Below are 27,532 nucleotides of genomic sequence, written 5' to 3' on the forward strand. Positions count from 1 at the left end.
GAAAGTTGGTTACCATGGCCACTTAGGAAGCCTCCCGAATGGCACTCACGCTCGCGTAGGCAAGCAAGTGCCACTACCCACACAAGTCCCGTAGCTTGGGAATCAGCTAGCCACTCCTGATTGCGTTCGGCGCTCGCCTGTCTGCCCTTGCGCCTGCGTACTACGCCTCGTACCCGTCGCCGCGGCCCCGATCGGGAAGTGTCAACACGGAGCTGGGTTCCCCAGTCTTCGCGGCTACCACCTTCAGCCGATCCCGGACCCCCTAACCAGGCCCGGGCCCAGCCGCCATGACGAACGGTGAGAGCCAGTGCCCAGAGTGGAGAATGGGAGTAAAGGACGAGGGGAAACGTGGCGGGCGGGACCCGGACTGACGTGGCCATTCTCCCCGCCCCCTCCCAGCCCAGCCCCACCATGGCCTTTTGCTGCCCCTGTCGCTCATCCCCCAAGTCTTTCCGCAGGTTCCCCCGTCCCGTGCGCATCTAGAAATACATATGTTTCATGTGCCCACACCCCGGGTCCTCGGTCTCTACCCCGTACTTTCTCTTTCTCCTTCCTAGAAGTTCGTTTTGGCCATTACAAGACTCTTGGGCAGGCCAGTCCCGGTTGAACTATTGCTTTAGCACCAGGAAAAAGAGAAGATCCTCCTCCCAGCCCCCTACGTAGGCTTGTTGGGAGGACCAAGAAATCACAGAGGATGTCAAGTCTCACATTTTTTGGATGCAAATATAGACCATTGGAACAAAAGAAAAAGTTCTCCAGAAAGCTATGTCTAAAGTCCTGCCTGGGTGATCCCATCTGGAGACCCTGGCTAGTGTTGCAAGGGTTGGATTTAGACACTGCCTCTTCTAAACGATGTGGCAATTGCAGCCCTGTTTATCCAAACTAGTTTTCCAAACGTCTTCATACACTTGATAGAGATGATTTCCGGAATTCCAGGGAAGGGCAGGAAGCAGGGATTTTATGGTCTTTAGAGTCAACTTTGCAGGAAAGAAGAGAAGGCCTCTTGGTATGATTTGAGGGGTACAGGAAAGTATTTCTCAAAAGTACATTTTCTGTAAGCCTGGCAGTGGTGACTCAAATTTCACCTCCTTGTGAATTTTGGCATTGTCTGCAAGAACTTGTGAGAGTAAAAGAACACACTAAGGTATCATTCTTCATAAGAACTTAGTGTATGTGTTGACTTACTGGACCCTTTCTCGTACGACACCTGGCTGTGAGGTAGTTTTACTGGAGGGAGATAGAGTGGTCTAGAACTGGCAGATACTGTGTAAAATATCCTTTTGGAGCTTCCTGGGTAAGTCATAGGTATGAGGTTACTAAGCACAGTACCAGAAGTTACATCACCTGGAGGAAGACATCATCTGGACCAGGAAATAGAATAGCAGTTTGATACAGAATAATTACTGAGTAATTTTTAACCTTCCCTCCTTTTGTTATCTGATTATTTTTTTTAGGTGCCTCATTGTGCTTACGTGTACAAGAAATAGCTTGTTTTATATATGTAAGAAATAGAACTAATTGTTGAAAGCTTTATTCCCACAATTGTTTCGCTATGTTGAAACCTCAGATACTTTTTTTTTTTTTACAAGAGTCTGTTGTTATTCTACCAGCAGTTTGGTTTGTAAGTAGAGTACTATGCCTGAGGTGTGAAATGAGCATAGGATAATTGTAGTTTTATGAAATCTAAAAAAAAAAAAATTTTTTTAATGTTTATTTTTGAGAGACAGAGCACGAGCAGGGAAGGAGCAGAGAGAGGGAGACCCAGAATCCGAAGCCGACTCCAGGCTCTGAGCTGTCAGCACAGAGTCCAACACGGGGCTTAGCACAGAGCCTGACATGGGGCTTGATCCCACAAACTGTGAGATCAAGACCTGAGCTGACATCGGACGCTTAACCGACAGCCATCCAGGCACCCCTGAATTCTAACTCTTGCTATGTCCATTAAGCTTTACTTTTTGCTTTAACATATTCTTCACCAACAAATGCAGATTGGGGAGACTTGGCTAAACATCTGGCTCTCCTTTATCACATGAGTGATTGATCATAAGAACATGTGTGCTTTTGTTAGCTCAGGCTCCAAGGATTCTTATGCCTCTCTCAACCTGTTACCGCTACTGGCCATTCCTAGGAGGTTCATTCCACGTAAAACTGATACCCTTTTCTCAGAACTCGTAGTTCTTGAAACGGGAGGAGAGGGTGCAGTGAAATATTTATACGGGGGTTGTCTACAAGCAGTTTGAGGAACAATAAAGTAACCTCGTTAGTCCCAGGATTTGGGCTCCCTCTTATCAAGGGTTGGCATTGTCAGTTGTGTTTATCGTCTTGATATTATATCACACTCTGTTCTTGAGTTCTCAAGTGGGATCACCTATCACCTGTCCCAAACTAGATTAGCATCAAAGGTTTTGTTGTTGTTTTGTTTCTGTAACAGTGTACTCCTTGGATGGGATCCTGGTGTTTGGTTTGCTCTTTGTTTGCACCTGTGCTTACTTCAAGAAAGTACCTCGTCTCAAAACCTGGCTGCTATCAGAGAAGAAGGGAGTTTGGGGTGTGTTTTACAAAGGTAAGATCATAGCTAGACAGTGAATGGAGATTGCCATCTCTGGACAGTGAGGTGCTACAAAGTGGGGGTGGGGATAGGCTGGCATTGTATTTGGTTCCACATTTACATAATTGTTTATTTTAGCATCAAGGTAATTTTAATATTCTCCACGGAGTAAAAATAGATAAAGAATTTTAGACTGGACTAGAATTCTTGGAATATTTTCCCAGTGAAAAGTTTTTCTGAATTTCTGGGAAGAATATATTGGAGTCTAAGTTTTGATTTCGTTAACTCAGAGGCTTTTTTATTTTTTATTATAGATAAATCCTACCTATCTAAATCTCTTTTCAAAATAGAGCAAAATATAAACAAACAGTATATCCACCTAGAACCTATAGCTTAAGGATAGTATTTAAATGCATTCCCGGGTGGGCTCTTGAAAATCTTGATAGATCTCTTCGTGTAACTAGAGATTTCAGGGCATCACCTTGAAATTGAGGACTTACATGAAGGGCGGGGTTTGATTTCTTTTCTCTTTTTGCTTTTGTCTGCTAGCCGCTGTGATTGGAACCAGGCTGCATGCTGCTGTGGCAATCGCCTGTGTTGTAATGGCCTTTTACGTCCTGTTTGTAAAATGAATTCCAACGCATCCATCTCATCAGCTGCCAACCAAGAGGATGAGGGTGAAGAACCTGTCCGGGGCCTGGGCCCAACGTGAGAGAGCTCAGCTAAAATCATCAAAGTCCCCAAGATGACACCACAGCATCTGCTCCTACCATATGTGGGGAAAACTCCTCATGGTTACAAACATTATTTATGCTTCAGGGGACTCGAGGAAGCCAACTTCCTTTGATCTGTATGTGAATCAGTCCTCAGCAGAGAGCATATAATGTCCAGATAAATTACACTCCACGGTGATAAGATTACATATACCTCCTGCATAAAAACCTGTCACCTATTTTGTTCTTCAGTCCCTCATCAGGAGCTTTTCAAACTGAGACTCATCAGGGAAGGACATAGGCTGTGTTCACACCTCTTGGAAGGAGAGAGAATTTTCAAGACTTGACTTTTCTTTTTCACTGATTTGCATTTGGCAAATTGATGGGAACGGGGTGGGTGGGTGGGTGGGAGAAAGAGGAGTTAAACAATGCCAAGAAAATTTTTGACTTTGGAAATTTATCTTTCATATACTCATATGGGAACATAAGAGAGAGGCATGGTCCTCATTGCAAAAAGAGAACAGATGATATAGCTGTGCTGTGTGCTGGCAGCTTAAGAGTTTGCCAAGAAAATCTGGGCCTGTGTAAGATTTATCTGTGATGAGACCAGAAAGCAGTAACTTAGATAAGGAAAAATGTTCTGTTCACCAGTATCCCCCAAAGGAGACTTCACCCCATCAAATGGTAGATGGAAAATGAATCTAGTGTTGCAATTTTCCTAAAGCCTTTTTATATATTTTAGATTACTGAGTGCTGAATAAGTGTCACTCAGTTTTAAATGCCATCGCTAGGGGAAAGAGAAAGTATTGAAGAAATAATTTTTAATATATTTGCAGTTAGGGTAAAAGAAATCTAGTATATAATTCATACACTAGTAAAGTCATCTAGTATAAGAATTTACTGTGATGTTAGATGGACGTTTTGTCACGTTATCCAAGACTTACTGGATTATCCACATTATGTCACGTTATCCAAGACTTATCCACAGTCTTATTCTGTGTTTAAATCTGGCTTATAATGGCAGTTTTTAATTGATTACTTGTTTTTCTTGGGCAACTCTTAGGTTGCCTCATATTGCAGTACTTTTTAGCTATCCCTTGGAAATTCTGTGTTACAAGAACATGATAAATTCAAGTGAGAGAGAGAAGTTGCTGATATGCATAGGCATGTTTGGATAGTTCACAGAATCCATGATTGAAATGAGGGTGTTTTCGAGAATAAAGGAAAACAGATGTTTGCAAGGGAGATTGACGGGCTTTCCCATGGAATGTGGTAACTCTTGCGCAAATCATTTTAGATGACTCAACATTTGAAGGGATGACTTCTCCATTAAAAAAAATGAAAAAGAGTTGGTCTAAAATTACATTACTGTAAAAAACAGGCATAGACATAGGAGCCAATTGAATCACCCATACAGTAAAACGTGATTGTGGACAAGTTAGCTGTAGTTGATCTCTGTGTGGCAGGAAATTGTCTTTTGTCTTATCCCCAAAGAAAAGCTGCTAGGAAGTTTAGGTTTCAAAACAGGCAGTTTAGTGCTTTGAGGGTTTCTAGAGGTGTAGCAGGTCACCAAGTAAACACTACACATCTCATCCTCTCGGAGTTGTGCTTTTTTCTCTTCAGGAATTGGCCCAGAGGGTACATTTCACTGATTAATATGGTTTCCAGTGTCCCTCCTGAGGATCTTTCACACGAGGGAAAGGAAATCTATTAGAACAGAAAGGAAGAGTTACACCTTGTAGGTGTGAGTTTGGGACCTGTTGGCCAGCAGGAGTGCCACTCCCTGGAAATACAGGTTCAGCATGTTTTGCACTTGTTATTCTGTAGCTTTAATGACTTGTTTTCCAACAGGGCTAATGTCTCTAAGCTTGGTGAATAGAGCTGCTTCCATTTTAAACTCATTTCACAGTTCCAGTTCAAACCCAATTTTTACAGCCTCCTGGGTGGGTCATCTTGCCCTAAATTGTTATATTTTGAGGTGTTTTCATATGAGAATGTACCAAAAAGTGTACAGAATGAAGGTAATTTGCAGCAAGAATCTAATAACACAGCTTATTTCATTTCTTGTGTTTATGTAAGCAGATCAGCAGAAACCTGTTTAATTCATTACTTTGGTTGGTGTGTCATATATTTTTTGACTGAAAATTGTAGGACGTTATTCCCCTAAGGAAGTCTTAGGGGTAGGAGAATGGGGATAGCAATATTGCCTCAGATTCAAACTGGCATCACCATAAACCCTGAATGCCAGGGTGGAATGAAGTCAGCCTTTTATAGTTGAAATAAAATTTTTTATTCACCACTGTCTGCACAAATCCTTGAAAATAAAATTCCTTTCCCTACCGTTTTTGTCCATTTTATTTGTCACATGAATTCATTGAACTTTGTTCAATACTCTTCTGGGTTCTGCCCATGGTATATACCTTTTTAGTTTACATCATAGTGAATACCATCATTCCTGTTAACCTAGTGTGATGGTCACCAAATATACGATATAGTTCATAATTTATGAGCGTGTGTTTTTCTCCTTTGAGGGAGCTCATACATGCATCAGCATTCATATATATCAGCATATATACATGAATAAGTGTTGAGGTGTATTAAATAAGGTAAATAGCACTCCTCAAAACATTTTATCTGCCACTACTATTAAAATACAAGTATCACCTGCCATTACCAGTCATAAACTCCTTCATTCAAATGAGGTTATCGGGTTAACCAGCTATGAACCTAGGCAATCCTTGAGCCAATGGGATTCTGGCACATAAATGGATACTTTCCCCCTATTTGTTTATAAGTGCACGGTGGGATTGGTACAGTTACAAATTATAAATTAACAATATTTTTCTGATTTACCCTCATCCATACCTTTTTCACTGAAAAAAGAGAAGGTAACAGACATTAAAATTGTGTTCCTTGATATGAAAGGAGCTAATACTAATTATATAATCACTACTTTTTTTTTCACTACTTATTCTGGAATTGGAAAGTTAGACATGCTTTAACAGACATGCAAGTTAATGAAGGTTCAGCAATATGACTGCCACAGAACCAAGTTCCAGGTAGCAAGAGGGCTCTTGTGAATGAGGATAGGGATATGCCTTCCTACTTTTACTCATCTCACAATTATCATGACTACCAAGCCCTTGGATTTAAGTAACCTATTCTCATCCTTCCCTTTGGTAAAATGATGTTTTCCTTCTCCCTTGGGGGAGGAACTCCTGCAGAACCTGATACTGGTTAATGACCGGGATTTGCCTTCTCCATGGGAAAGTAGCCACCTATAAATCTGAGACTGAATCATCTTATATCCAGAACTTGGGTCAAAGACCAAAGAAAAACTAGAGATATGGATATAAATATGCTGCTGCACAAAGACCAAAAGACAAGCACGATTTAGGATTGCCGGATTTTGTCCAGCCTTTCCCTCGGACCTGGGTTCGTTCCCCTCCGAGCCACGCGAGGGCAGCAAAACGCATACCGTCACGAGGGCCTATGCTCAGTGGTTCCTCCCAGAATCCTCCGAGGTGGGGGAGGGGCGGAGGGATTTAAAAGAGGATGCGGACTTCCTTTCTCCTTCCGGAGGGAGAGCGGCCTAGGGCGAGGTGGTTTGTGTGGTGCTTTGGTGTTGAATGGAAGGCGCGTATGGGTTGAGTGTGAGTGGGTGCTTGACTGTGAGTGTGCGCGTGTGGCGTGCAAGGAGAGTGTGTGCGCCCGTCCCTGAGCCACTCTCCCCCGCCTACACCTTGATCTTATTTGATCGGGTTGTGACCCTTGCCCCGCGGGGCCGACCCGATATGAAAAGCTCCCCTCCTGCGAAGCCCCCTACTCTGGGGCGCTGTGCAGCGAGGCCCCTTTGGCGGCGGCGACGCTGCGGTCCCGGAGCCGGTCTTACGGGGCCCGGCGCTCAGAAATGATGAATTGATCAGATAGACGAGGCCGGGCTAGTCCCGGGCCACTGATTATCGAGGCGATTCTGATCTGAGCCCGGCCCTGGGGCACGGCCACCCGTGGCATTGGGGCTAAGGCGTTTACAATCGGCGGCGGCAGGGGCGCTGACGGGTGGGGAAGGCGCGGGTGAAGGAGCCATCGCTCCGCCCCCTGTTGCTGGAAGGGCACGAAGTCGTGTTTGCCGCTTCAGTGTTTTTCTTTAGCACCCCTCCCTTTATTCCTTTAGTCCCGACTTGTGATGACCGTTTGTATGGTACCAACACTGGTGCCCGCTGATCTAGAAGCACACTACAGCGTCTGTCGCTAAAGCCTCTATGTATATATGCACGCCTATACATGTGTGTGCGCGCGCGTGTGTGTATATCGCGTGTGTGAGTATCCGTAAGAGAACTTGGAGAGCTTGTAAATATTCAGATTCCAGGGACCCGCCCCAGATTTACTGAATTAGATTTATTAGGGAGGTCAACGAGTCTGTATTTTTAAAAACCTTGATGTATGGGTCACATTATTAAATTTTTAAATATTTCAGTATCAAATAACTTGCATGAGATGATTATCTGGAGAGTCACCCATCTCTGCCGCTTTCAGCCATTATAAATAATGAGAATTGAAACTTCATATGGTCACTTGGCAGCAGATACTATCTGAATAGGTGGAGTAACTGTGGAAGAGGGGCTGTGACAGATTGGTGGGATTTAAGGACCATGTGTACCTAAGTAACAGGAAGAAGTCCTTTCATATCTGCATTATTCAATAATGCACATGCTGTCCAAACTTAGAAATGGAAGTTTACCCTACAGTATTCTAAAAGGTCTGCCATTTCTTGCCCAATTTAACAGCAGGTCCCCCTGAGTGACTTGTAATTTTAGAAACCACATTACTGCATTGGTTTTTAGGTCCCCTTAAGCCCAAGCACCAGATTATTGAACCATGTTTAGAAGAACTGCCTGTATTTCACGGCACAAGTTGACAAAGAAGGGAATTGACTCCCAGGCAAGAAGACCGCAGAGTCAGAGAATGAGCAATGGCAAGGAGCCTGGACCAGACAGATAGAGCCCTCATGGCAAGGTAGAGTCCAGTAGATGACAAAATCCACTTGGTCCGAAGTATGTTAAGTGTGACCTCATCATAACCATTAATGCCACATAGAACTACCAGAATTATGGCAGTGTGAGCTCATTAAGAAAATAGGCTACGTCCATTCTTGTTTCCTCAACACTTAGCTCAGTGCCTGACATATAAAAGTTCGCAAGAAATGTTGAATGGATACATCAATGTTTGGAATGACTTCTAAATCCTTATCTTCTCAGCAAAAATGACTCCAAATTGCAAATATGTCCAGCAGGACTAACTTCTAGAAGTTGGGAAACTTCCATATTTTAAGAGTAGTCAAGTGTCAACTTTTAGTCCTTGGGCAACACACTTCAAGCTTCATCCAGCACAAATCTATTTAATGGAGGTTGGCGAAAGGACGTTCCACTATGATTAATTAGTCCAGGGGCCTGTCAACACTAGGTAGAGAAGAAGCCACCATCATTCTTTCGGGAGTAGCCTCCATTGGTGGCTGCAGTATGAGGGGACACTGTGGAGAAAAGAGAAGAGGGAGTAGGTTGTGAATTTCAATTGTTTGCCTTTTCTGGGAACCTGTAATCATCCATACATTTCTGGGTACTGTGGAGCAGTAACAAGCTGTCTTGTAACAGCTGGGAAACTGGCATATAGGGGACTAATGGGAGATAGCTAGAGACCTTTCATTCCCAGGTTTCTGCCCTTTGCTAGAAATTTTGTTCCCTAGACCTAAGGCTGAGTTAAAGGCTCTGAAAAATTGAACTCATTTCCTAGCTTATAGGCAGCATGTCCCCTGGGTTTAGCCTGATATATGTCAACTTAGTCACTGCTATTCCTAGATCCTAAGTTATCCCTTAAGTTCTCTAATGGCCAATCACCTCAACTCCCTGATTCCTAGGTCCATTTAAAAAAAACTCTTGTACCACCCATCTGCCCCCCAGTCTTCTAACCCTTACCTATGGATCCCTGGATGCTGTGGATAGACTCCTTCTTAGGGTTGATCCAGTGTCTGATGTTAGCCTGGGAAGTGATGGAAGGTGGCAGAGGAGGGGGTAAAGGTTCTCCAGGGAATTGGGTCTTGATGATTCTGGAAGATGGTATGGGGAAGAACAGGGGAGAGTGAAATCAATCAGAAGGAGAAAGGTGAGGAGGGAAAGAGTTGCATGCAGCCTCAGAAATAATGCAGCCAAAGATCCTTTTTATCTTTTTCAGTGGAATCAACTGAAGCTTTTGTTTGTTTATACAGATAAGAACAATCCTGGAGGATCGCTATTCATTTTAGATAATAAAAATATAGAAATTGCATTACAGATACAGATGTAAAAAATATAGAAATCTGTATACAAATGAGTACCTCTTGGTTATCGTTGTTATTTCTCAGGTAACACATTACCTTACTTGACTGGATGGCATTGTCCTTAGGACGGAGAGGCTCCACCTCCACCACTTACCCATGGGTATCCTGGGTGGTCTCCTGATGTAAGAGTGTCTCATTTTTGTTCTTGAATGTCCCTGTGTGGTGGTTGTACAAGGCTGCTAAGCGGAAATCCAGGTCATCCTTGGGTATCTACAGAGGAAGTCAATACGCCCCACCCCAGGGTTAACTTGCCACCTCTACCCCAACTCTAGTCAGTTCTGCTGGGCTCTACTTTTCCCCAAAAGCAGAGCGAACCCTTTTTGTGCCTGAGACCCACCAACTCCTTACACACCAAAGACATCTTAACTCTTGTCAATATAGAATTGTGTCATGGTTAGGCCTAAGGAGGGGTGAGTTCTTACTGGAGATATGGAAATAATTATACTGTCCTTTAGTTGGGCCTAATGGGCCTTACTTCATTTATGGTTACAATCAGAAGAGAAGTCTGGTAAGAAAACAACTTGCTCCAGATAATCAACTGGAGAAAAAACTGAAGTCTTCCAAATTCCCAGGGGCCAGATAAATCAATATTTGGTTTTGGATTTGGTAGGATCTTGGATTGGGGACAAAATAAAGACGGTGATGCAGTTAAGGACAGACTACCTTTCCAAAAATGATAGTCACGAGTCTTAAGCGGATGTAAAGAGAAATAGCATTTCAATACTAGGTACCTCAGGATCAAAAAAATAAACTTCCCGCCTCATGGAGGTGATTGTGGGAGTTGAGTTGAGCCGACTCCAGGGTTCCTGTTGCTGAGCAAGATGATTTGGGTTCTTATATGGCAGTTTCTGCAAAAGAGAAACCACACACAGGACCTGGTTACAGGAGGCCTTGCTGAAGTGATGGCTTCAGTGACACCATCTCCTTATTCCATCCTATTTTAACTGAACCTCAGATATCTTCCAAGGGAGGAACAATATGAGGCAAGATTCCTAGACTTTAGATGCTCCTAAGTTTTCAATCTTAGAACTGGCAGAAGTAGGCCAGGAATACAGGGAAAGGGGTGAAGTGGGACAGGGGGTAAAGAGTGCAGAGGAGATAAGATGATGAGCTCAGGCTTAGATGTCCTGAGTTTGAAGAAAAGGCAAGACATCTGATTGCAGTCAACAGGTAGAAAATGGGAAGTGTGCAAGTTAGAGGAGAGCTCAGAACACGTAATAGAGGTTTGATGGTTGTCCGCATGAAGTAGTAGCTGAAGCCTGCAAAAGGAGTGTGGCCAAAAGGGCTCATGACTGTATAATATTATAATGGAGGGGGGGGGGCGGGTGGAGAGGAAAGAGAAAGGACACTAAGGCAATCAGAGACCGGAGAATCAGAAGAGTGCAGTGTCTAAGCAGGAAGAGAAAAATATCAGCAGGGAAGTGACTGCAGAAATGTCAAAGAAAAAGTACACTGGTTAGTCAATCTTCTAAATAGAACCGCATAAGCATGAGTGTGAAAAGCACATTACTGATTTTCTTCATTGTATGTAAAGCTATATTGTATCCCTAGTGTCTAGAACAGCAACCTAACACCTGGCATTCAAAAATGAAATACTGTTTGAATGATGACTGAATTCTAGTGAGTACAACTCCAACCTAGTAGAAATCAAATTCAACCTATCCAATGTTGAAACCCTCCTCCCCTCTATATATGGCAAAATGCTGTGTGACTCAGGTCAGTTATACATTAATTGAATACTATGTTCCAGGCAGTGTGCCACCAGCAAAAAAGATGACAAATGAAACAAAACTACAAATATATGAGGCAAGCATAGGCAGATTTCCTCCCACTTTTCAAAAGCTACAGAAGTCTCATCATGTCCTCATTCAGTGGATGAGACTGTCTTTCACTGAGAAAGTCAAGACTGTTGAGCATGAATACCATCCTCACATCCAATGTCCTTCTATCTCAAAGAAAGAGATGTCCCTTTTACTCAAGAATAACCCTTATGAATGGAAAAACATATTCCCCTCAAATGGAAGAAAAAAAAGCCAGGTAGCAATACTTATATCAGACGAAACAAATGTTAAAACAAAGACTGTATCAAGAGTCAAATAAGGGCATTACATAGTGATACAGGATCAATCCAACAACAGGATATAACAATTACCTATGTACCAAACACAGGAGCACCTAAATACATAAAGCAAATCTTAATAGACATAAAGGAAGAAATTGAAAAAAAAAAAAGCAAGAAATTGATAGTAATACAATAACACTAGGAGACTTTACCCCACTTATATCAATGGATAGATCATCCAGACAGAAAACCAACAAGGAAATGATGTTTTTGAATGACATATTAGATCAGATGGACCCAACAGATATATACAGGACATTCCATCCAAAGCACCAGAATTACACATTCTTTTTGAGAGCACATAGAGCATTCTCCAGGACGGGTCACATATTAGGCCACAAAACAAGTCTCAATAAAAAAAATTTTTAATTAAAAAAATTAAAAAAAAATTTTTTTTAATGTTTTATTTTTTATTTTTGAGAGAGACAGAGTGCAAGCAGGGGAGGGGCAGAGAGAGAGGGAGACACAGAATCTGAAGCAGGCTCCAGGCTCTGAGCTGTCAGCATGGAGCCTGATGTGGGGCTTGAACTCAACGAACTGTGAGACCATGACCTGAGCCGAAGTTGGAAGCTTAACTGACTGAGTCACCCAGGCGCCGTAGTCTCAACAAATTTAAGAAAACTGAAATCACAACAAGCAACTTTCCCGACCACAATAGTGCTGAAACTAGAAATCAATTAGAAGGGGGAAAAAAAAAAACAAAACCCTGAAAGAAACACAAACACACAGAGGCTAAACAACATGTTACTAAATGACCAATTGGTCAACTAAGAAATCAGGAAATCAAGAAACAGAAAATGAAAACACAGCTGTCTGTCCGAAGTCTTTGGGATTCAGCAAAAGCAGTTGTAAGAGGGAAGTTTATAGCAATACAGGCCTACATCAAGAAACAAGAAAAATAATCAAACGATCTAAAGAAACTAGAAAAAGAAGAACAAACAAACCCTAACAAAGAACTAACAAAGTTAGTAGAAGGAAGGAAAAATGAAGATCAGAGCAAAGATAAATGAAATACAGACTAAAACATACACACACATACACGAAAAGATCAATGAAACCATGGGAAACATAAAATTGATAAACCTTTAGCTAGACTCATCAAGAAAAAGAAAAAAAAGAGAGGACTTAGATAAAATCAGAAACGAAGGAGGAGAAACAATAACCAACATCACAGAAACAGAAATAATTACAACAGAATATTATGAAAAACTATATGCCAACAAATTAGGCAATCTAGAAAAAAAAGGATAAATTCCTAGAAATGCAGAATCTTCCAAAACTACATCAGGAAGAAATAGAAAATTTGAACAGGCCAATTACTAGTAACAAAATTGAAATGGTAATTTAAAAGTCCCAACAAACAAAAGTGCAGGACTAGATGGCTTCACAAGTGAATTCTACCAAACATTTAAAAAATAGTTGGGGCACCTGGATGGCTCGGTCAGTTAAGCATCTGACTGGCTCAGGTCATGATCTCACAGTTTATGAGTTTGAGCCCCACATTGGGCTCTGTGCTGACAGCAAGGAGCCTTATTTGGATTCTCTGTCTACCTCTCTCTCTCTTTCTCTCTCTCTCCCAAAAATTAAGATTTTAGGAAAATAAAGAAGAGTTAATGCCCATTTTTCTCAAGTTATTCCAAAAAAATAGAAGAGGAAGGAAAACTTCCAAATTCATTCTACAAGGTCAGCACTACCCTGATGCTAAAATCAAAGACACTACAAATGAAAAAAAAAAAAAAAAAGCCAATATCCCTGATGAACATAGATGCAAAAATCTTCAACAAAATATAGCAAAACAAATTCAATAATACATTTAAAGGATCATTCACCATGACCAAGTGGGATTTATTCCAGCAATGCACGGGGGCTCAGTATTCACAAATCAATCAATATGTTACATCACATTAACAAGAGGAAGGATAAAAACCATATGATTATCTTAATAGATGCAGAAAAAGCATTTGACAAAATACACCATCTGTTCAGGACAAAAAAATCTCAACAAAGTAGGTTTAGAGGGAATGTATCTCCACATCATAAAGTTATATATCAATTTTAATGGTGAAAAATTCAAAGATTTTCCTCTAAGATCAGGAACAAAATAAGTATGTCTGTGCTCACCATTTTTATTCAACATAGTATTAGAAGATTTAGCCACAGAAATCAGATAAGAAAAAGGAATAAAATGCATCCCAATTGGTAAGGAAGAAGTAAAACTGTCACTATTTGCATGTGACATGATACTATGTATAGAAAATCCTAAAGATTCCACCAAAAAATTATTGAAACTAGTAAATGAATTCAGTAAAGTTGCAGAATACAAAATTAATATACATAAATCCATTGTTTCTATACACCAATAACAAAGTGGGAGAAAGACAAATTAAGAAAACAATTCTATTTACAATTGCACCAAAAATAATATTATAGCTAGGAATAAATTTAACCAAGGCAGTGAAAAACCTCTTTTCTGAAAATTATTAAGACATTGATGAAAGAAATTGAAAACAACACAAATGGAAAGATATACCATGCTCATGGATTGGAAGAAATAATATTGTTAAAATGTCCATACTACCCGGAGCACGCTAAAGATTCAGTGCAATCCCCATCAAAATACCAATAACATTTTTCACAGAACTACAACAAATAATCCTAAAATTTTATGGAACAAAAGACCTCGAATAGCCAAAGCAATCTTGAGAAAGAAGAACAAAGCTGGAGGTACCACAATCCCAGATTTCAAGACATGTACAAAACTATAGTAATCAAAACAATATAGTACTTTAGGTGCCTTGCTGGCTTGGTTGGAAGAGCATGAAACTCTTGATCTCAGGGTCATGAGTTCAAGCCCCACACTGGGGGTATAGATTACTAAAACAAATAAATAAACTAAAAACAAACAAACAAACACAATATAGTACTGGCACAAAAATAGACACATAGATCAATGGAATAGGATAGAAAGCCCCCAAATAAACTCATGCTTTTATGGTCAATTAATCTATGACAAAGGAGGCAAGAGTATACAATGGGGAAAAGACAGTTCTTTTGATAAATGATGCTGGGAAGAAAACTGGACAGCTACATGCAGAACAATGAAACTAAGCCCCTTTCTTATATCATACACAAAAACAAAAGGAAAATAGATTAAAGACCTAAATGTGAGACCTGAAACCATAAAGTTCCTAAGGGAAAACATATGCAATAATCTCTTGGACATTAGCCTTAGCAAAATATTTATGGATATGTCTCTTCAGGGAAGGGAAACAAAAAGAAAAATAAACAATTGGGAGTACACCAAAATAAAAAGCTTGTTCACAAAGAAAGCCATCAACAAAATGAAAAGACAACCTACTGAATGGAAGAAGATATTTGCAAATAATATATCTGATAATTAATATGCACAATATATAAAGAATTTATACAACTCAACACCAAAAAACAAAACAAAAAAAACCTGATTAAAAAGGGGGCAGAGGACCTGAATAGACATTTTTCCTAAGGGGACCTACAGATGGCCAACAGTCACACGAAAAGATGCTCAACATCACTAATCATCAGGAAAATGCAAATTAAAACCACAATGAAGTATCACCTCACACAAGTCAGAATGGCTAGCATCAAAAAGACCAGAAAAAAAAAAAAGACAAGAAATAACAAGTGTCGGCAAGGATGTGGAGAAAAGGGAGCCCTTGTGCAATGTTGATGGGAATGTAAATTGGTGCAGTCACTGGGGAAAACAGTATGGAGGTCCCTGAAAAAATTAAAAATAGAAATACCATACAATTCCATAATTCCACTACTGGGTACTTACCCAAAGAAAACGAAAACACTAATTAAAAAAGATATATGGACTATGTTTACTGCAGCATTATTTACAATAGCCAAGACATGGAAGCAATCCAAGCGCCTATCAATAGATGAATGGATAAAGAAAATGTGATATCTATATATCTTTATTCTTTTTTAATGTTTATTTATTTTGAGAGCGAGAGACAGTGCAAGTGGAGGGGGGCAGAGAGAAAATGCTAAGCAGGCTCCACACTGTCAGCACAGAGCCCAACATGGGGCTCGATCCTGCCAACTGTAAGATCATGACCTAAGCCGAAATCAAGAGTTGGACACCTAACCGACTGAGCCACTGAGGTGCCCCTATATCTTTATTCTTTATCCATTCATCTATCTATCTATCTATCTATCTATCTATCTATCTATCCATCCACCCACAACGGCATATTACTCAGTCATAAAAAAGAAAAATCTTTCTGTTTTCAACAACATGGATGGAGCCTGGGTATCTGCTAAGTGAAAGAAGTCAGACAAAGAGAGACAAATACCATATTATTTCACTTATATGTGGAGCCTGAAAAACAAAACAAAACAAAACAAAAGCAGAAATAGACCCATAAATGCAGGGAACACACTAAAGGTTGCCAGAAGGAAGATGGGTAGAGAGAGGGGTGAAATAGATGAAAAAATTAAGATATACAAACTTCCAGTTATAAAACAAAAAAGCCACGGGAATGAAAAGTACAGCATAGGGAATATAGTCAATAATATTGTAATAATGTTGTACGGTGACAGGTGTTGACTACACTTACTGTGGTGAGCACTGAGTAATGAATAGAATTGTCAAATCGCTATGTTGTACACCTGAAATGAATATAACACTGTATGTCAACTATACTTCAAAAATAATAATAAAAAGGAATAACCTTTTCCCCCTGAACCTAGCCTTGTGCTTCAGAGAGACCTGCACCATCCTAGCATCCCCTGTACTCAGCTTCTCTCTAGTTCCTTTATCACCGTCTCACTACCACTCTATCACCTTCCCTGCAGAACTAGACTTCAAGAGTTGACATTTACTATCTCCACTTCCTCCCCATTTCCGTCCCCTCTTTAGCCACTGCAGTCTGGCCTCTTTCTCAAGCAAGCACTGAAACTGCTCTTGCTAGTGACCAGTCATCTTTATCTTTAGCTAGGTTTGGAGGATCCTTTCCAGACCTGATCTTATTTGACCTCTGCAGTTTCTGGAACCATGATTCAGATTCCCTCAAATGTTCTCTCCATGCTCCGTGGGTCCAGTTCCTCCTTGTTTTCCTCTTGAGTTTAGTCGTAACTGCTTAGCTCCCTTGTCAGCACTATTTTCTCTTTCTCTGCCCCTTAGTGCATTCTCCAAGGTTTTTATTTGTTTTTTGTTTTTTGTTTTTTTGTATTCTTACATTCACTGGATGAGCTCATTCCTTCCTATGGCTTCAACCACCACATGGCTATTTTGATTTCCCGATATACATCTTCAACCTAGAACTCTCAAGCATGTTGCCTGCTATTCATGTTCACTTAAGAGTCCTACAGGCACCACAAAACAACATCTGCATAACTTATCTGAACATCTTTCTCCCCAAACCTGCTTCCCCTGAATCCCTCATTCAGTAATGGCATCAATTAAGTCCTCGGACACCTAGGAGCTATCCTAGACTTGTCCCTTCTTTTGGGCCCATCCATATCCAGCCACAAAGTCTCATCAGTCCTGCCCTTTGCATCTTTTTCACATCTGCACCATATTGCCATCCCCTGCTTTAGATCCGTTATTCCTCCTGGAGACTGCTGCCTCCTGAGGCTCTTGCCTCCTTGCTGATTCCTCTTGTCCTAACTCCCATTCTACCCAATCCACTGTCACTGTGTTTTCTGAAACACCCATTGATTGTGTCATTGTAGTGCTTAAAATCCTGACATGATGCCCCGGTGCCTCCAGGATGGAATCCTAGCTCACTAGCATGGTGTACACAGCACATCCAGTCCAACAAGGTCGCTCCGGCTCCTGCTCTCTCCCCTCCTCCATCTCACATTGATGCTCCAGCCATTCTGGACTCTGGTCCCCAACAGGCCACTCTTTCTCTCCTTTCCATGTATGGGCACCCGCTGCCTCCTCTGCCCTGAACGTCTGGTTCTTGTTTCCTTCTTCTTAACTCACATTCCACCTCCTCCCTCACCTGGCCCAGCTATTTGGATGTGAAAACTCACCTGCTCTGGGAAGCTTTCCTTTAAGCTCCCAGTTCTCCTGATACACAACATATAACTCTGTCATAACACCTGTGCTATTGTGCAGGCATTCTTGCTGTTGTGGTTGTCAGTCAGCTTTTCTACCAGAGTTCCTCTAGAGCAGGAGCCATATCTAATTCATCTATATATCCTCAGTGTTGAGCAGATTGCCTGGCATATGGTAAATGATAAATGTTGAATAAACCAAAGGAAGCTCTTTGATCCTGTTATTTAAGCCACAATTACTATTTAATTCACCGTATTTCACACCACTTCAAGCATCCCAAATACCTCTGCCAGAAAAAAAAAAAAAAAAAAGATCATCTAAATTCCCAAATCACTGACACACACACACACACACACACACACACACACACACAAACACATTCCAGTATTAACCAAAAGACAGAGATGGTGTGAAGGCAGATGTATAAGGCATGACCTGGTGGCTTCCAGAGGATTCTCTCCCATTCCATATCTCATGTCTCTTCAGAGAACAGTTTTCCAAACAGGGCAAAGGGTGGTTTGGTGGGACCTGCGACTGTTTAAGCCACATTACACAGCATTGCTTTGGGCAACGAGAGCCCCTTGTTCCTCTGGGCTAGAGCTCTACTTCACTCTCCTCAAAAGCACCTCTGAAACGTTAGCAGACCTGAATATGGGGCCAAGGAGGCAGGCAGAAAGCAAACTTATCCGGTACTTGACTCAGTGTCCTCACCAGAATCCTTTAAGTTACCAGAATCTCTGCCCATTAGGCGAACAGAAAGAAGAGTGCCATCGACCCTGGTGGGAATCTGCGCAAGAAACCACAGTACCTTGGAAGCTCGGGCTTTTCCCAAGTAGGAATCATCGTTATCCAACGTAGGGTGCTGGAAAGGGTCTCGGGTGAAAGGCATGGCAAAAAGGCGCTGGTGTGAAGGACTGGGGGCCCGCGCAGCCGCACACAACGCACGCGGAGGATCCCGGGTCCCAATTGTTTGGAACGCCCAGTTTCGGTTGCCGAGCAACTGCCCCACCGTTTGTGACTGAGGTGAGTTCCCTTCGAGAAGGGCGCCACCTGGCGGTGCAGCGCGGGAGACCCCTTGCGAGGTAGCTCCTGGGAACGCAGAGGGCAAGTGTCACCGAGTGTACCAGGGAGCCCTGCATTTGCATTCGGGAGGCTTAGTTGAAAAACGCCGGCCTCCTGGCGTGCAGGATTTCTGCAAAAGACTTCATCTGGGGAAAGAAGTCCTAAAAGATGACCCAGGAATTTCCTTCTACCTCGCATCTAACAGAAGGATTTTTCAAAGCAATGAGAGAATGAGGATGTCAGGAGACGGAAGAGCCCAAGTGTCTTGCACAAACACTCCTTGCTTAAATCCGTTTATGCCAGTCTCAAGTCTTCTCACAGAGCCGGTTGTAAAGGCACCGCTGAATTTGGTGGGACGGAAGTTAAGATCTCCACAAGAGGCTGCTGCAGTAGGTAACGCGTACCGGGGCCACTCTTCCAAACTGTAACTTCTGGAGGTGAGATGGCATCTCAATCTTCCTTCTATCGCTCCACACACAGGAGGTGCTAAATAAGTATTTGTCGAACGCCACGTCTGCAAAATTAGAGGTGCTCATAAAAGGCCCATGGCACAAAAGGGCAATGGAAAAGGTGGATTTGGTGGCGATGGCTTGGAGGATGTTTCTACTGCGTTCTTTACACGCCCCCCGTGCCCGCCTGTTGGGCCGGTTGCAGACCCCGGGCGCGCGCCCTCCCACGCGGCGCGCGCCAGCGGCGGCGGCTGCCATGGCGACCGGCAGGTGAGCGGCAGAGGAGCTCGTGGTCCCTGACCCACCCGCGCGGAGGGAAAGAGGAGGCGGTTGCCAAGGCGACGTGGGTAGGAGGAGAAGAGGAAGGAGGGAGGAGGAAGGATGGGCGGCCTCGGCGTAGCCGCAGGGAGGTGACTGAAGCGAGCCCAGCCCCTTGCATCCTCCCCCTGTGAACCTCCCTCCCCTTTTTTTCCGCCTTCTGCCAGCAGTAGCAGCAGCCGCAGCACCTGAGCCGCTGCTGCCGCTCGCTCAGGACAACGTTATGGCTGAGCCTGGGCGCAGCCTCCATCCCTCTTCCGGACGCAGGGGAAGAACTGAGCGGCGCACACTCCGGCTTCTGCGGCTGCTGCTCTGGGTTGGGACCGCCTTCCAGGTGACCCAGGCAGCGGGACCGGAGCTTCACGCCTGCAAAGAGGTACTGTCTTCCCCGATTCAACCCCACTTTGGTTAGAAAAATCTTGGATCCTGGCGGAGACCTTGAGGACCCAGGCACAGACAGTTTCAGAGGCCACGGAGTTTAGGTTTCTTTGGGGATGAGACGTGGGGCTGGGGGAGGGAAGAGGAGCAGATTGGCGTCATGGAGAGGCCAGCCTACTGGAGGACTCACGAAATAGATCATCCTCACAGCTTGGGCTGCTGAGCTCAGGGGGGAAGGTCCCAGCTCCAATGAGCCCAGGAGGGACCCAGGTCCCTGGACTCGGGAATGAGGGAAGAAGAAGGCATGGGTTGTTTTCCAGCTGCAATGAAATTACCTTTAGTTGAAAGCAAAAGATTATGTACAGAGGGGCAAAATGGAAAGTGAGAGAGAAGTGGGGTAAGAGAAGAGTTAGGAAGGCCAGAGGAAAGTAGGGGAGCAAAGTGGGAATCCTTGTGGTTTTATCATGGCTTCAAAAAAGGAGAGTGAAGGTGGGAAGATGTGTGAGGGGAACTGAAGGAACCCATCACCTCTCTCTCTCCCCACTCCATGTCAAACATCCATTTACCTTGCAGACTGCTAAATGCTTTGCCTTTCCCAGTGTGCTTTGTTTAGTATATCTGATAGCACAAGACCCACCTCTGACCACACTTTGAGTCCTGTAATATTTCGCTTTCCACAAATCTCTACTTGCCTTTTCTGGACTTCTGCTGACGTACGTCATGAGTTTTTTTCAAGGTGCTACTCAAACGTTGCCAACACAATTCAGACAATAGGTAGTGAATGTCTTCCAATTAAAAATGTCTTTGAGCATTCTTTTTGGAGGGATACACAAGGTATTAAGGAGAAACAAAACTCAGTAGTTTCTATAGTGTTGAAATAACAATATTTGGTTGTTCTCTGAGTAACCCTTTTTAACCATATGGCAGAGACAGTAACAAAATACAAGAACCGCATTGGGGAAGGCAAAATAAAAGTTGTTCTGTTATTTCTGTGAAATGTGAAAGAATCGTAATGCACCAATAGTTTAGCCCTGTAAAAGGAATCTCCAATGTCATACTTGGCTAGAGTTTTGAGAGGTTGAAATACTTTTTGTAAGTTGTCAGTGTTGACTGATTAGTAACAACAACCCTCTCCCATATGGACATACATTATTATGAAGGTGCTCTATTCATTATACTGTCTACAACATAACAGATCAAAAAGTGAAGGGACGGGAAGAGAGAGAATTTTTTTTAATGTTTTTATTTATTTTTGAGAGAGAGAGACAAAGTGTGAGCAGGGGAGGGGCGGAGAGAGAGGGAGACACAGAATCTGAAGCAGGCTCCAGGCTCTGAGCTGTCAGCACAGAGAGCGACATGGGGCTTGAACTTGTGTACCACGAGATCATGACCTGGGCTGAAGTCGGATGTTTAACCAACTGAGCTACCTAGGCACCCCTTAGAATTTTTTACTTCATTCATGAACATGATACAAGTGGCTCCAGTTAATGGCAGTTCTGGTAACTCTCGTCAGTCCCCTTGATGACCTGCCCTGGGCCATCTGTGTTGCCACTCAGCCACTTTATGACCTGTTTTAAAGATGGCTGGGAACAGAATGATTTTGTCCGTGACTGTGGCTGACTGTCCTTGGTGGCCTGTGGTCTAGCCAACTGAGATAACTAGTTCAAGCAAGCCCACTTACCTAAGACTCCAACATGGGAGTCTTCTGAGTGAAAGGTAAGAGTCTTATAGTGCAGCGACTACTTCTTGGTGAGATCTTGTCAGCTCTGGAAAATATGAGACATTTGAGAAATTAAAGATGTTGTATCATCTTGGTTTGGAGGGAGGGAAGAATATTGACACTTGAGAACTATAACTTGGGTACAGAGTTAGCCTTTAGTCCTTTTTAAATGGCTGACATTTGCCTAAACAAAAGGTCTTGCCACAGAGCACGAGCTTAGGAGAGTGGAAGGCTGTGCAACTCAGTTATAAGAGGGTTCCACTCCTTGCCTGTCACTTACCACACAGTTTTTGGATTTGTAGGATGGATGTCTCAGTATTACCTACCTGAAAAATGACTGCTTTGAGTACTGAAAGAGAGAGTAAAAATAAAAACATAAATTTGTGTTACCTAACCTTTCCCATTCAGCTTCTTTACCATTAGATCCACACCCCGTGCCAGAGTGAAAGTGGCTTAGGAACCATGCTTATTGGCCACAAGCATCAGCAAGTCCTGTTGAGACTCTCCTTGAGCAAACAGTGGCTGTTGGACACACATGATGCCAAAATAATAAGGAAGAGAATAAGCCCATTGTTATAATGTTCTTCATTTGGCAATATGAACTGACGCAACAAGTTTGGGGGCTTCCAACCCTAAATGGTGAAAAAACAATTCAAGGTAGACTAACCCTTCTCTACTATTAATCTTCATATGAATTTCTTGTTTGTCCAATTTGGGTATTACTGACAGGGACTCTTATCAGAGTCATTAGGCCAACCCTAATAACAACAGTGCTGTTGCAGCCTTGTTTCTCAAATCTGAGGTATCCCTCTGGATCTAATCAGGAGACAGAGAGGTTTAGCATGAGGCCTAGACTAAGGTGACAGAGAACTGGGAGTTCTAGGTTGCTAAACCTGGGCCAGGGTGTGGCATGCGTTTCCTTTCACAGTTTTATAATAATCAGGGTCACCAGTGGAACTAAGAATCCTGTATGGTATTTGTTTTCATGAATCATTTCTTTAGCCCTGCGCTAACCTGGGCCAAGTGCTGACTGAGAGCCAAAGGAGCATTTCCTATAGCACGATGAGTCTCAATCTAATGAGAGAGGAGCAGAAAACCTTCTTAACAGATCTGCCTTGTCCTGAGGTTCCAGCATTAACTGCCCCAAAGGGACTTCCCAATCTATACTGAAAAGTCTGTAGGGCTTAGGAATCTGGCATACCTGGATTGTAATAAAATTCAATTGAGTGAGTGATGACTCTGCCACTTAGTAAGGATGCTACTTTGAACAAGTTAATTAATTTCTTGCAACCTCAGATTCCCGATCTGTAAAGTGGGGATGACAATACTCTTCATTATTCTTACTCTCACAAAGCTGTTGTGAGGATTAAGTTAGATAACACATGTAAAACGCCTAGTGCATACGGTTGACATGTCATAGGTACTTAAGAAATATTGGTAGGCAGGGGCGCCTGGGTGGCTCAGTCAGTTGAGCATCTGACTCTTGACTTAAGCTCGGGTCATGATATCACAGTTCCTGAGTTCGAGTCCCTCATTGGGCTCTGTACTGACAGTGCGGAGCCTGTTTGGGATTCTCTCTCTCCCCCTCTCTCTCTGACCCTCCCTCCTTCCTCCCTCTCTCTCTCCCTCTCAAAATAAATCAATAAACTTAAAAAAAAAGAGAAATATTGGTAGGCAGAAGAAATAAGTACACAAATAATGATACATAAATGATAACATAAGGTTAACATGTGGTGAACAATGCAAGAGTGGCAATATAGACGTGAATAGGAAAAGAAGAAAACATATTCGAACAGATAGCACTTGACCTACTTCTGGAATAATCAGTAGGACTGCAATGGGCAGAGATGGATTAGATAGAGGGAGGGGCCTGTGGAAAGGTACACCAGGAAAATGCAAGGGATCCTGGGAAGAGCAAGTAGACCAGGCGGCTGAAATGTGAAGTAGGTGTGAGTACAATGGGAGATAAGGTTGGAATGTGGAGTCGGTGTGGGGTACAGTAGAAATCAAGGTTGGAGAGTTAGAAACCTGAAGTGCAGAATCCTTGAAGGATTTCTGGTGGAGGTAGTGGCCTGCTCAGAGCAGATTAGCATGAATGAAAGGTAAACATGGTTGGGGTGCCTGGGTGACTCAGTCGGTTTGAGAGTCCCGCTTCGGCTCAGGTCATGATCTCACAGTTCATGGGTTCAAGCCCCACATCAAGCTCTGTGCTGACAGCTCAGAGCCTGGAGCCTGCTTCGGATTCTGTCTCCCTCTCTCTGCCCCTCACCCACTCACACTCTGTTTCTGTCACTCTCTCAAAAATAAATAAACTTAAAAAAATTTTTTTAAAAGTAAAGTAAATGTGGTTGAGGTAGGCCAAAAGGTGAGAGAAGGAGATGGGGGCACGGAGACTGGTCAGGGAGGGGGCTAACAGAGGGACTGTGCTGGCTGGTGGTAATGGGACACATAGAGGTGTAGATATGAAAAATACACTGAAGGCTAAAGGGTTTGGCGACTGACTTTAAGTGCAGGGTGAAGAAAAGGGGCAAGCTGAGGGTTTTGGTCAGGGTTTTAGAGTGGGCACGAGAGATGCAGAGAGAACAGCTCTTGAATCAGAGTGATGGCCTTTCGCAGTTCTGACTTCCCCAGAGTCAGCCCCTGTACCAGGAGGGAGAATAGCCTGAGACCACACTTTACCCTCTGATCATAGCTTCTGGGCTTCTATATTTCCTCCTGTATTTGCTTCTAACTCGTTATTCAAGGTCTGAACTCCACAGGGAAACAAGTTGATCTAGAAAACATTGAGGACCTCTGAGCTTTCAGGAAATATTTCACTGAAAGCATAAGAGTTAAAGTGACTCCTTTGATTGGGAATCATCAAGGTTGGATGTTTAAAACATCCTGCCATATTTGGTGGACAGGGGAAATTGAAAGTCTCCATTCATCATGAAGTATTTATAGGGTTGCAAGAGGTTCTGTTTTTGTTCGATATCAGAGGGCACTAAAGAGTAATAAATTCTTGAGATCTGAAGACAGTTAGGAAGTCATTTTGTCTATTCTCCTGTCTCAAGGTAGGAGTATAAAACTGAACCAGACTGATCATTATCTGCCTTACTTTAATAGAAAAACTTTAAAAATTGTAAAAGTGACTCGTTTCATTTACAGAAAACTTGGAAAAAATAAATAAAAAGAAGACAGTAGAAATCACCTATAATCCTAGCATTCAAACCATCATTTTTATGTATGTATTTGTGAGAGGGAGGCAGACTAGTGGTACAGAGAGTGGGGTCTGGATATACTAATTGGGTGGGTTCAGTTTCCAGCTCCTCCATTCAGTAACTGTATGACCTTGGGGAAATTATTTAATCTCCTCAGGACTCAACTTCCTCATCATTGTGGTGGGAATATTAATAAAGACCACTTAATTACTATATTATGACAGTTAAGTGAGTTAATACATGTAAAGTGTTTAGAACAGTTACTGGTGCATAATAAGTACTCAATAAACATTAGCTGTTACGAATTTTTAGTGGAACTATGATTAACATGGTCTTATACTAGTGAAAAATTAATAAGAATTTAACGGTGGTAAAAGTGTTGGAAAGGGGAAAAGAGTAGATGTGAAAGATATTCTGAGGACGAAGTTGGTAGAATTTGGCCAAGAGAGGGAAGAAAGCATAGCAGTTAAGGGTCTGGAGTTGTACTATCTAGATATGGTAGCCACTAGCCGTGCGTGGCTACCAAGAAATAAAAATGCAGCTAGTGCAGTGAGGAAATTAATTCTTAATTTTTGTGATTTTAATTAAGTTGAAATTAAAATGCACACTCAATTCAATCATTGAAAAATTATTGGCTGTGTTTGGAACTACTTGGGTACTTTCATAACCATAAATTTATGAAATCTAAATAGAGATCAAGTATTTTTGATGAAGATGTAGCATCTGAGTTCGGTTGTATGGTAAAGTATAAAACACAAACCAGAGTTGGAAAACTTAGTACAAAAAAATGAATGCAGAATACTTCAGTAATATTGCATGTTGATTGCATGTTGAAGTATTATTAAAATTAACTTCTTTTTTTTAATGTTTATTTATTTGAGAGAGAGAGAGAGAGAGAGAGAGAGAGAGAGAGAGAGACAGATCACGAGTCGGGGAGGGGCAGAGAGAGAGGGAGGAGACACAGAATCTGAAGCAGGCTCCAGGCTCTGAGCTGTCAACACAGAGCCAAACGCAGGGCTCAAACCCATGAACCATGAGATCATGACTTGAGCCAAAGTCAGATGCCTAACTGACTCAGCCACCCGGGTGCCCCTTATTAACATTAATTTCACCTGTGTCTCTTTACTTTTTCAAATGTGCCTGCTGGAAATTTTAAAATCTTGCATGTGGCTAGCATAGTGTTTCTACGGGACAATGGTGGCCTGGAGGTGATGGCTGTGTGAGTTTGTCACCTGTGGTTGAATCCTAGTTACCATTTCAACTGCATTGTCTTGGGCAAGATACTCACCTCTCTTTGCCTCAGTTTTTTCATTTGGAAAGTGGGGATAATTTAGTTTTTACCTTTTATGGATTGGGGGAGGATTAAAGTGCTTTGCAAAATGCATAGTGTATAGTGAGTGCTTAATAAATGTGTTTGTTACTGTTATGAAATCTTTGTTAAAAACTTAGGAATGGGACTGAACTGCAGATTGCTTTATTCCCTTTTGTCCTATTGAATACTTTTTAATTTCCCTTTTGTCCTATTGAATATTTTTTAATGTTTATTTATTTATTTAAGTAATCTCTACACCCAATGTGGAGCTTGAACTCACAACCCCAAAATCAAGAGTCTCATGCTCTTCCAACTAGCCAGCCAGATGCCCCTTGAATACTATTTTTAAACAGCTTTATTATTTTTGTAACAATGATACATTCTTATTCTAAAATTTCAAGAAATATAGAATGCAAACAAGGACACAAAACTTACCCCAAAGTTTGTAACCGGCTAAAATCACCATAAACATTTTGTTGCATGTTTCCAGACTTCTTTCTATACTTCTAGACTTTCTATACTTCTACACTTATATGTATAGATATAAGTACATAATTCTCCAAAAGTGGAATCATATCACACATGCTGTGTTATAACCTAATTTTTTCATGCAATAATTTACAAGAGACATTTCTGTTAATAAATATAGGTCTGACTTCATCATTTTTAAGGCTGCATAGAGTTCTGTAGCATGTATATAATATAACCTATTTGATCAACTTAACCAATTCAAATGACTTCTAATTTCTATTACTATATACAATACTGAAATGAATGCTTTTGCATATATCTGTAAATACTTGCTCAATCGTTATCCTGTTAACTCCTTAAGTTATATTGCTAGACATGGAGATTCCTTGATCAAAGAGCACATATTTTTTTAATATGTTTTTAAAGTTTATTTATTTATTTTGAGAGAGAGAGAGAGTGGGGGAAGGGGAGAGAGAGGGAAAGAAAGAGAATCCCAAGTAGGCTCTGCACTGTCAGCACAGGGCCTGATGTGGGGCTCAAACTCACGAACCACGAAATCATGACCTGAGCTGACATCAAGAGACACATTTAACCAACTGAGCCATCCAGGCGCCCCAAGAGCACATATATTTTATATTGCTCTATATTATCCAATTTCTCTTTTGAGGAAATTGCACCAATTTTATTTTCCACTAAATGTCCTCACCTTTTCTCATACCTTTGGCAATACTTTCAGTCCTTTCAAACTTGACAAATCAGTAGGAAACACACACACACACACACACACACACACACACACACACACACACACACA

The 27,532-nt window shown here is 42.1% G+C and overlaps 3 protein-coding genes and 1 non-coding gene across 8 annotated transcripts in view; 3 read left to right on the plus strand and 1 right to left on the minus strand.

Annotated features, from left to right (window-relative positions):
- Nucleotides 1-144: 144 nt before the first annotated feature.
- On the plus strand, nucleotides 145-5,601 carry TMEM167B (transmembrane protein 167B). Its single transcript, XM_040471204.1, has 3 exons — nucleotides 145-297; nucleotides 2,432-2,563; nucleotides 3,098-5,601. Exons 1-3 carry the CDS (start codon nucleotides 288-290, stop codon nucleotides 3,178-3,180), a joined length of 225 nt encoding a protein of 74 aa, XP_040327138.1. The 5' UTR covers nucleotides 145-287; the 3' UTR covers nucleotides 3,181-5,601.
- A 1,231-nt stretch (nucleotides 5,602-6,832) lies between these two features.
- LOC121027930 (small Cajal body-specific RNA 2) lies at nucleotides 6,833-7,243 on the plus strand. The gene has a single exon (XR_005789011.1).
- An 895-nt stretch (nucleotides 7,244-8,138) lies between these two features.
- Nucleotides 8,139-19,583, minus strand: CFAP276 (cilia and flagella associated protein 276). 2 transcript variants are annotated; one of them, XM_040471200.1, is made up of 5 exons: nucleotides 19,275-19,583; nucleotides 10,366-10,482; nucleotides 9,729-9,844; nucleotides 9,234-9,364; nucleotides 8,139-8,791 (listed from the first exon to the last, which is right to left on the minus strand). In XM_040471200.1, exons 1-5 carry the CDS (start codon nucleotides 19,575-19,577, stop codon nucleotides 8,721-8,723), a joined length of 738 nt encoding a protein of 245 aa, XP_040327134.1. In that variant the 5' UTR covers nucleotides 19,578-19,583; the 3' UTR covers nucleotides 8,139-8,720. The 2 variants fall into 2 exon arrangements, with proteins under 2 accessions (XP_040327134.1, XP_040327136.1); XM_040471202.1 differs by lacking the exon at nucleotides 19,275-19,583 and adding an exon at nucleotides 18,617-19,216.
- A 103-nt stretch (nucleotides 19,584-19,686) lies between these two features.
- The window catches only part of ELAPOR1 (endosome-lysosome associated apoptosis and autophagy regulator 1), a 72,434-nt gene continuing 64,588 nt past the window's right edge, over nucleotides 19,687-27,532 (plus strand). For 2 of the 4 annotated variants that reach the window (XM_040471194.1, XM_040471196.1), the window contains exon 1: nucleotides 19,687-20,013. In XM_040471194.1, the coding sequence (XP_040327128.1) occupies nucleotides 19,861-20,013 (153 nt within the window). In that variant the 5' untranslated portion in view covers nucleotides 19,687-19,860. The remainder of the gene's footprint in view (nucleotides 20,014-27,532) is intronic. The other 2 variants (XM_040471195.1, XM_040471197.1) reach the window with 2 other exon arrangements.

The sequence above is a fragment of the Herpailurus yagouaroundi genome, unplaced genomic scaffold (assembly GCF_014898765.1).
Source record: "Herpailurus yagouaroundi ecotype Mexico unplaced genomic scaffold, PumYag 77, whole genome shotgun sequence".
NCBI lineage: Eukaryota > Metazoa > Chordata > Mammalia > Carnivora > Felidae > Herpailurus > Herpailurus yagouaroundi.

Coding starts and splice junctions, on each gene's coding strand:
- CFAP276 (XM_040471200.1), bottom strand. CDS start 19,577: ATGGCAGCCGCCGCCGCTGGCGCGCGCCGCGTGGGAGGGCGCGCGCCC. Junction 10,483..19,274: donor AGTTTGGAAGAGTGGCCCCG/GTACGCGTTACC, acceptor TCTCTTTTGCAG/AAACTGCCATATAAGAACCC. Junction 9,365..9,728: donor ACCACCCAGGATACCCATGG/GTAAGTGGTGGA, acceptor ACCATCTTCCAG/AATCATCAAGACCCAATTCC.
- TMEM167B (XM_040471204.1), top strand. Junction 2,564..3,097: donor TTGGGGTGTGTTTTACAAAG/GTAAGATCATAG, acceptor TTTGTCTGCTAG/CCGCTGTGATTGGAACCAGG.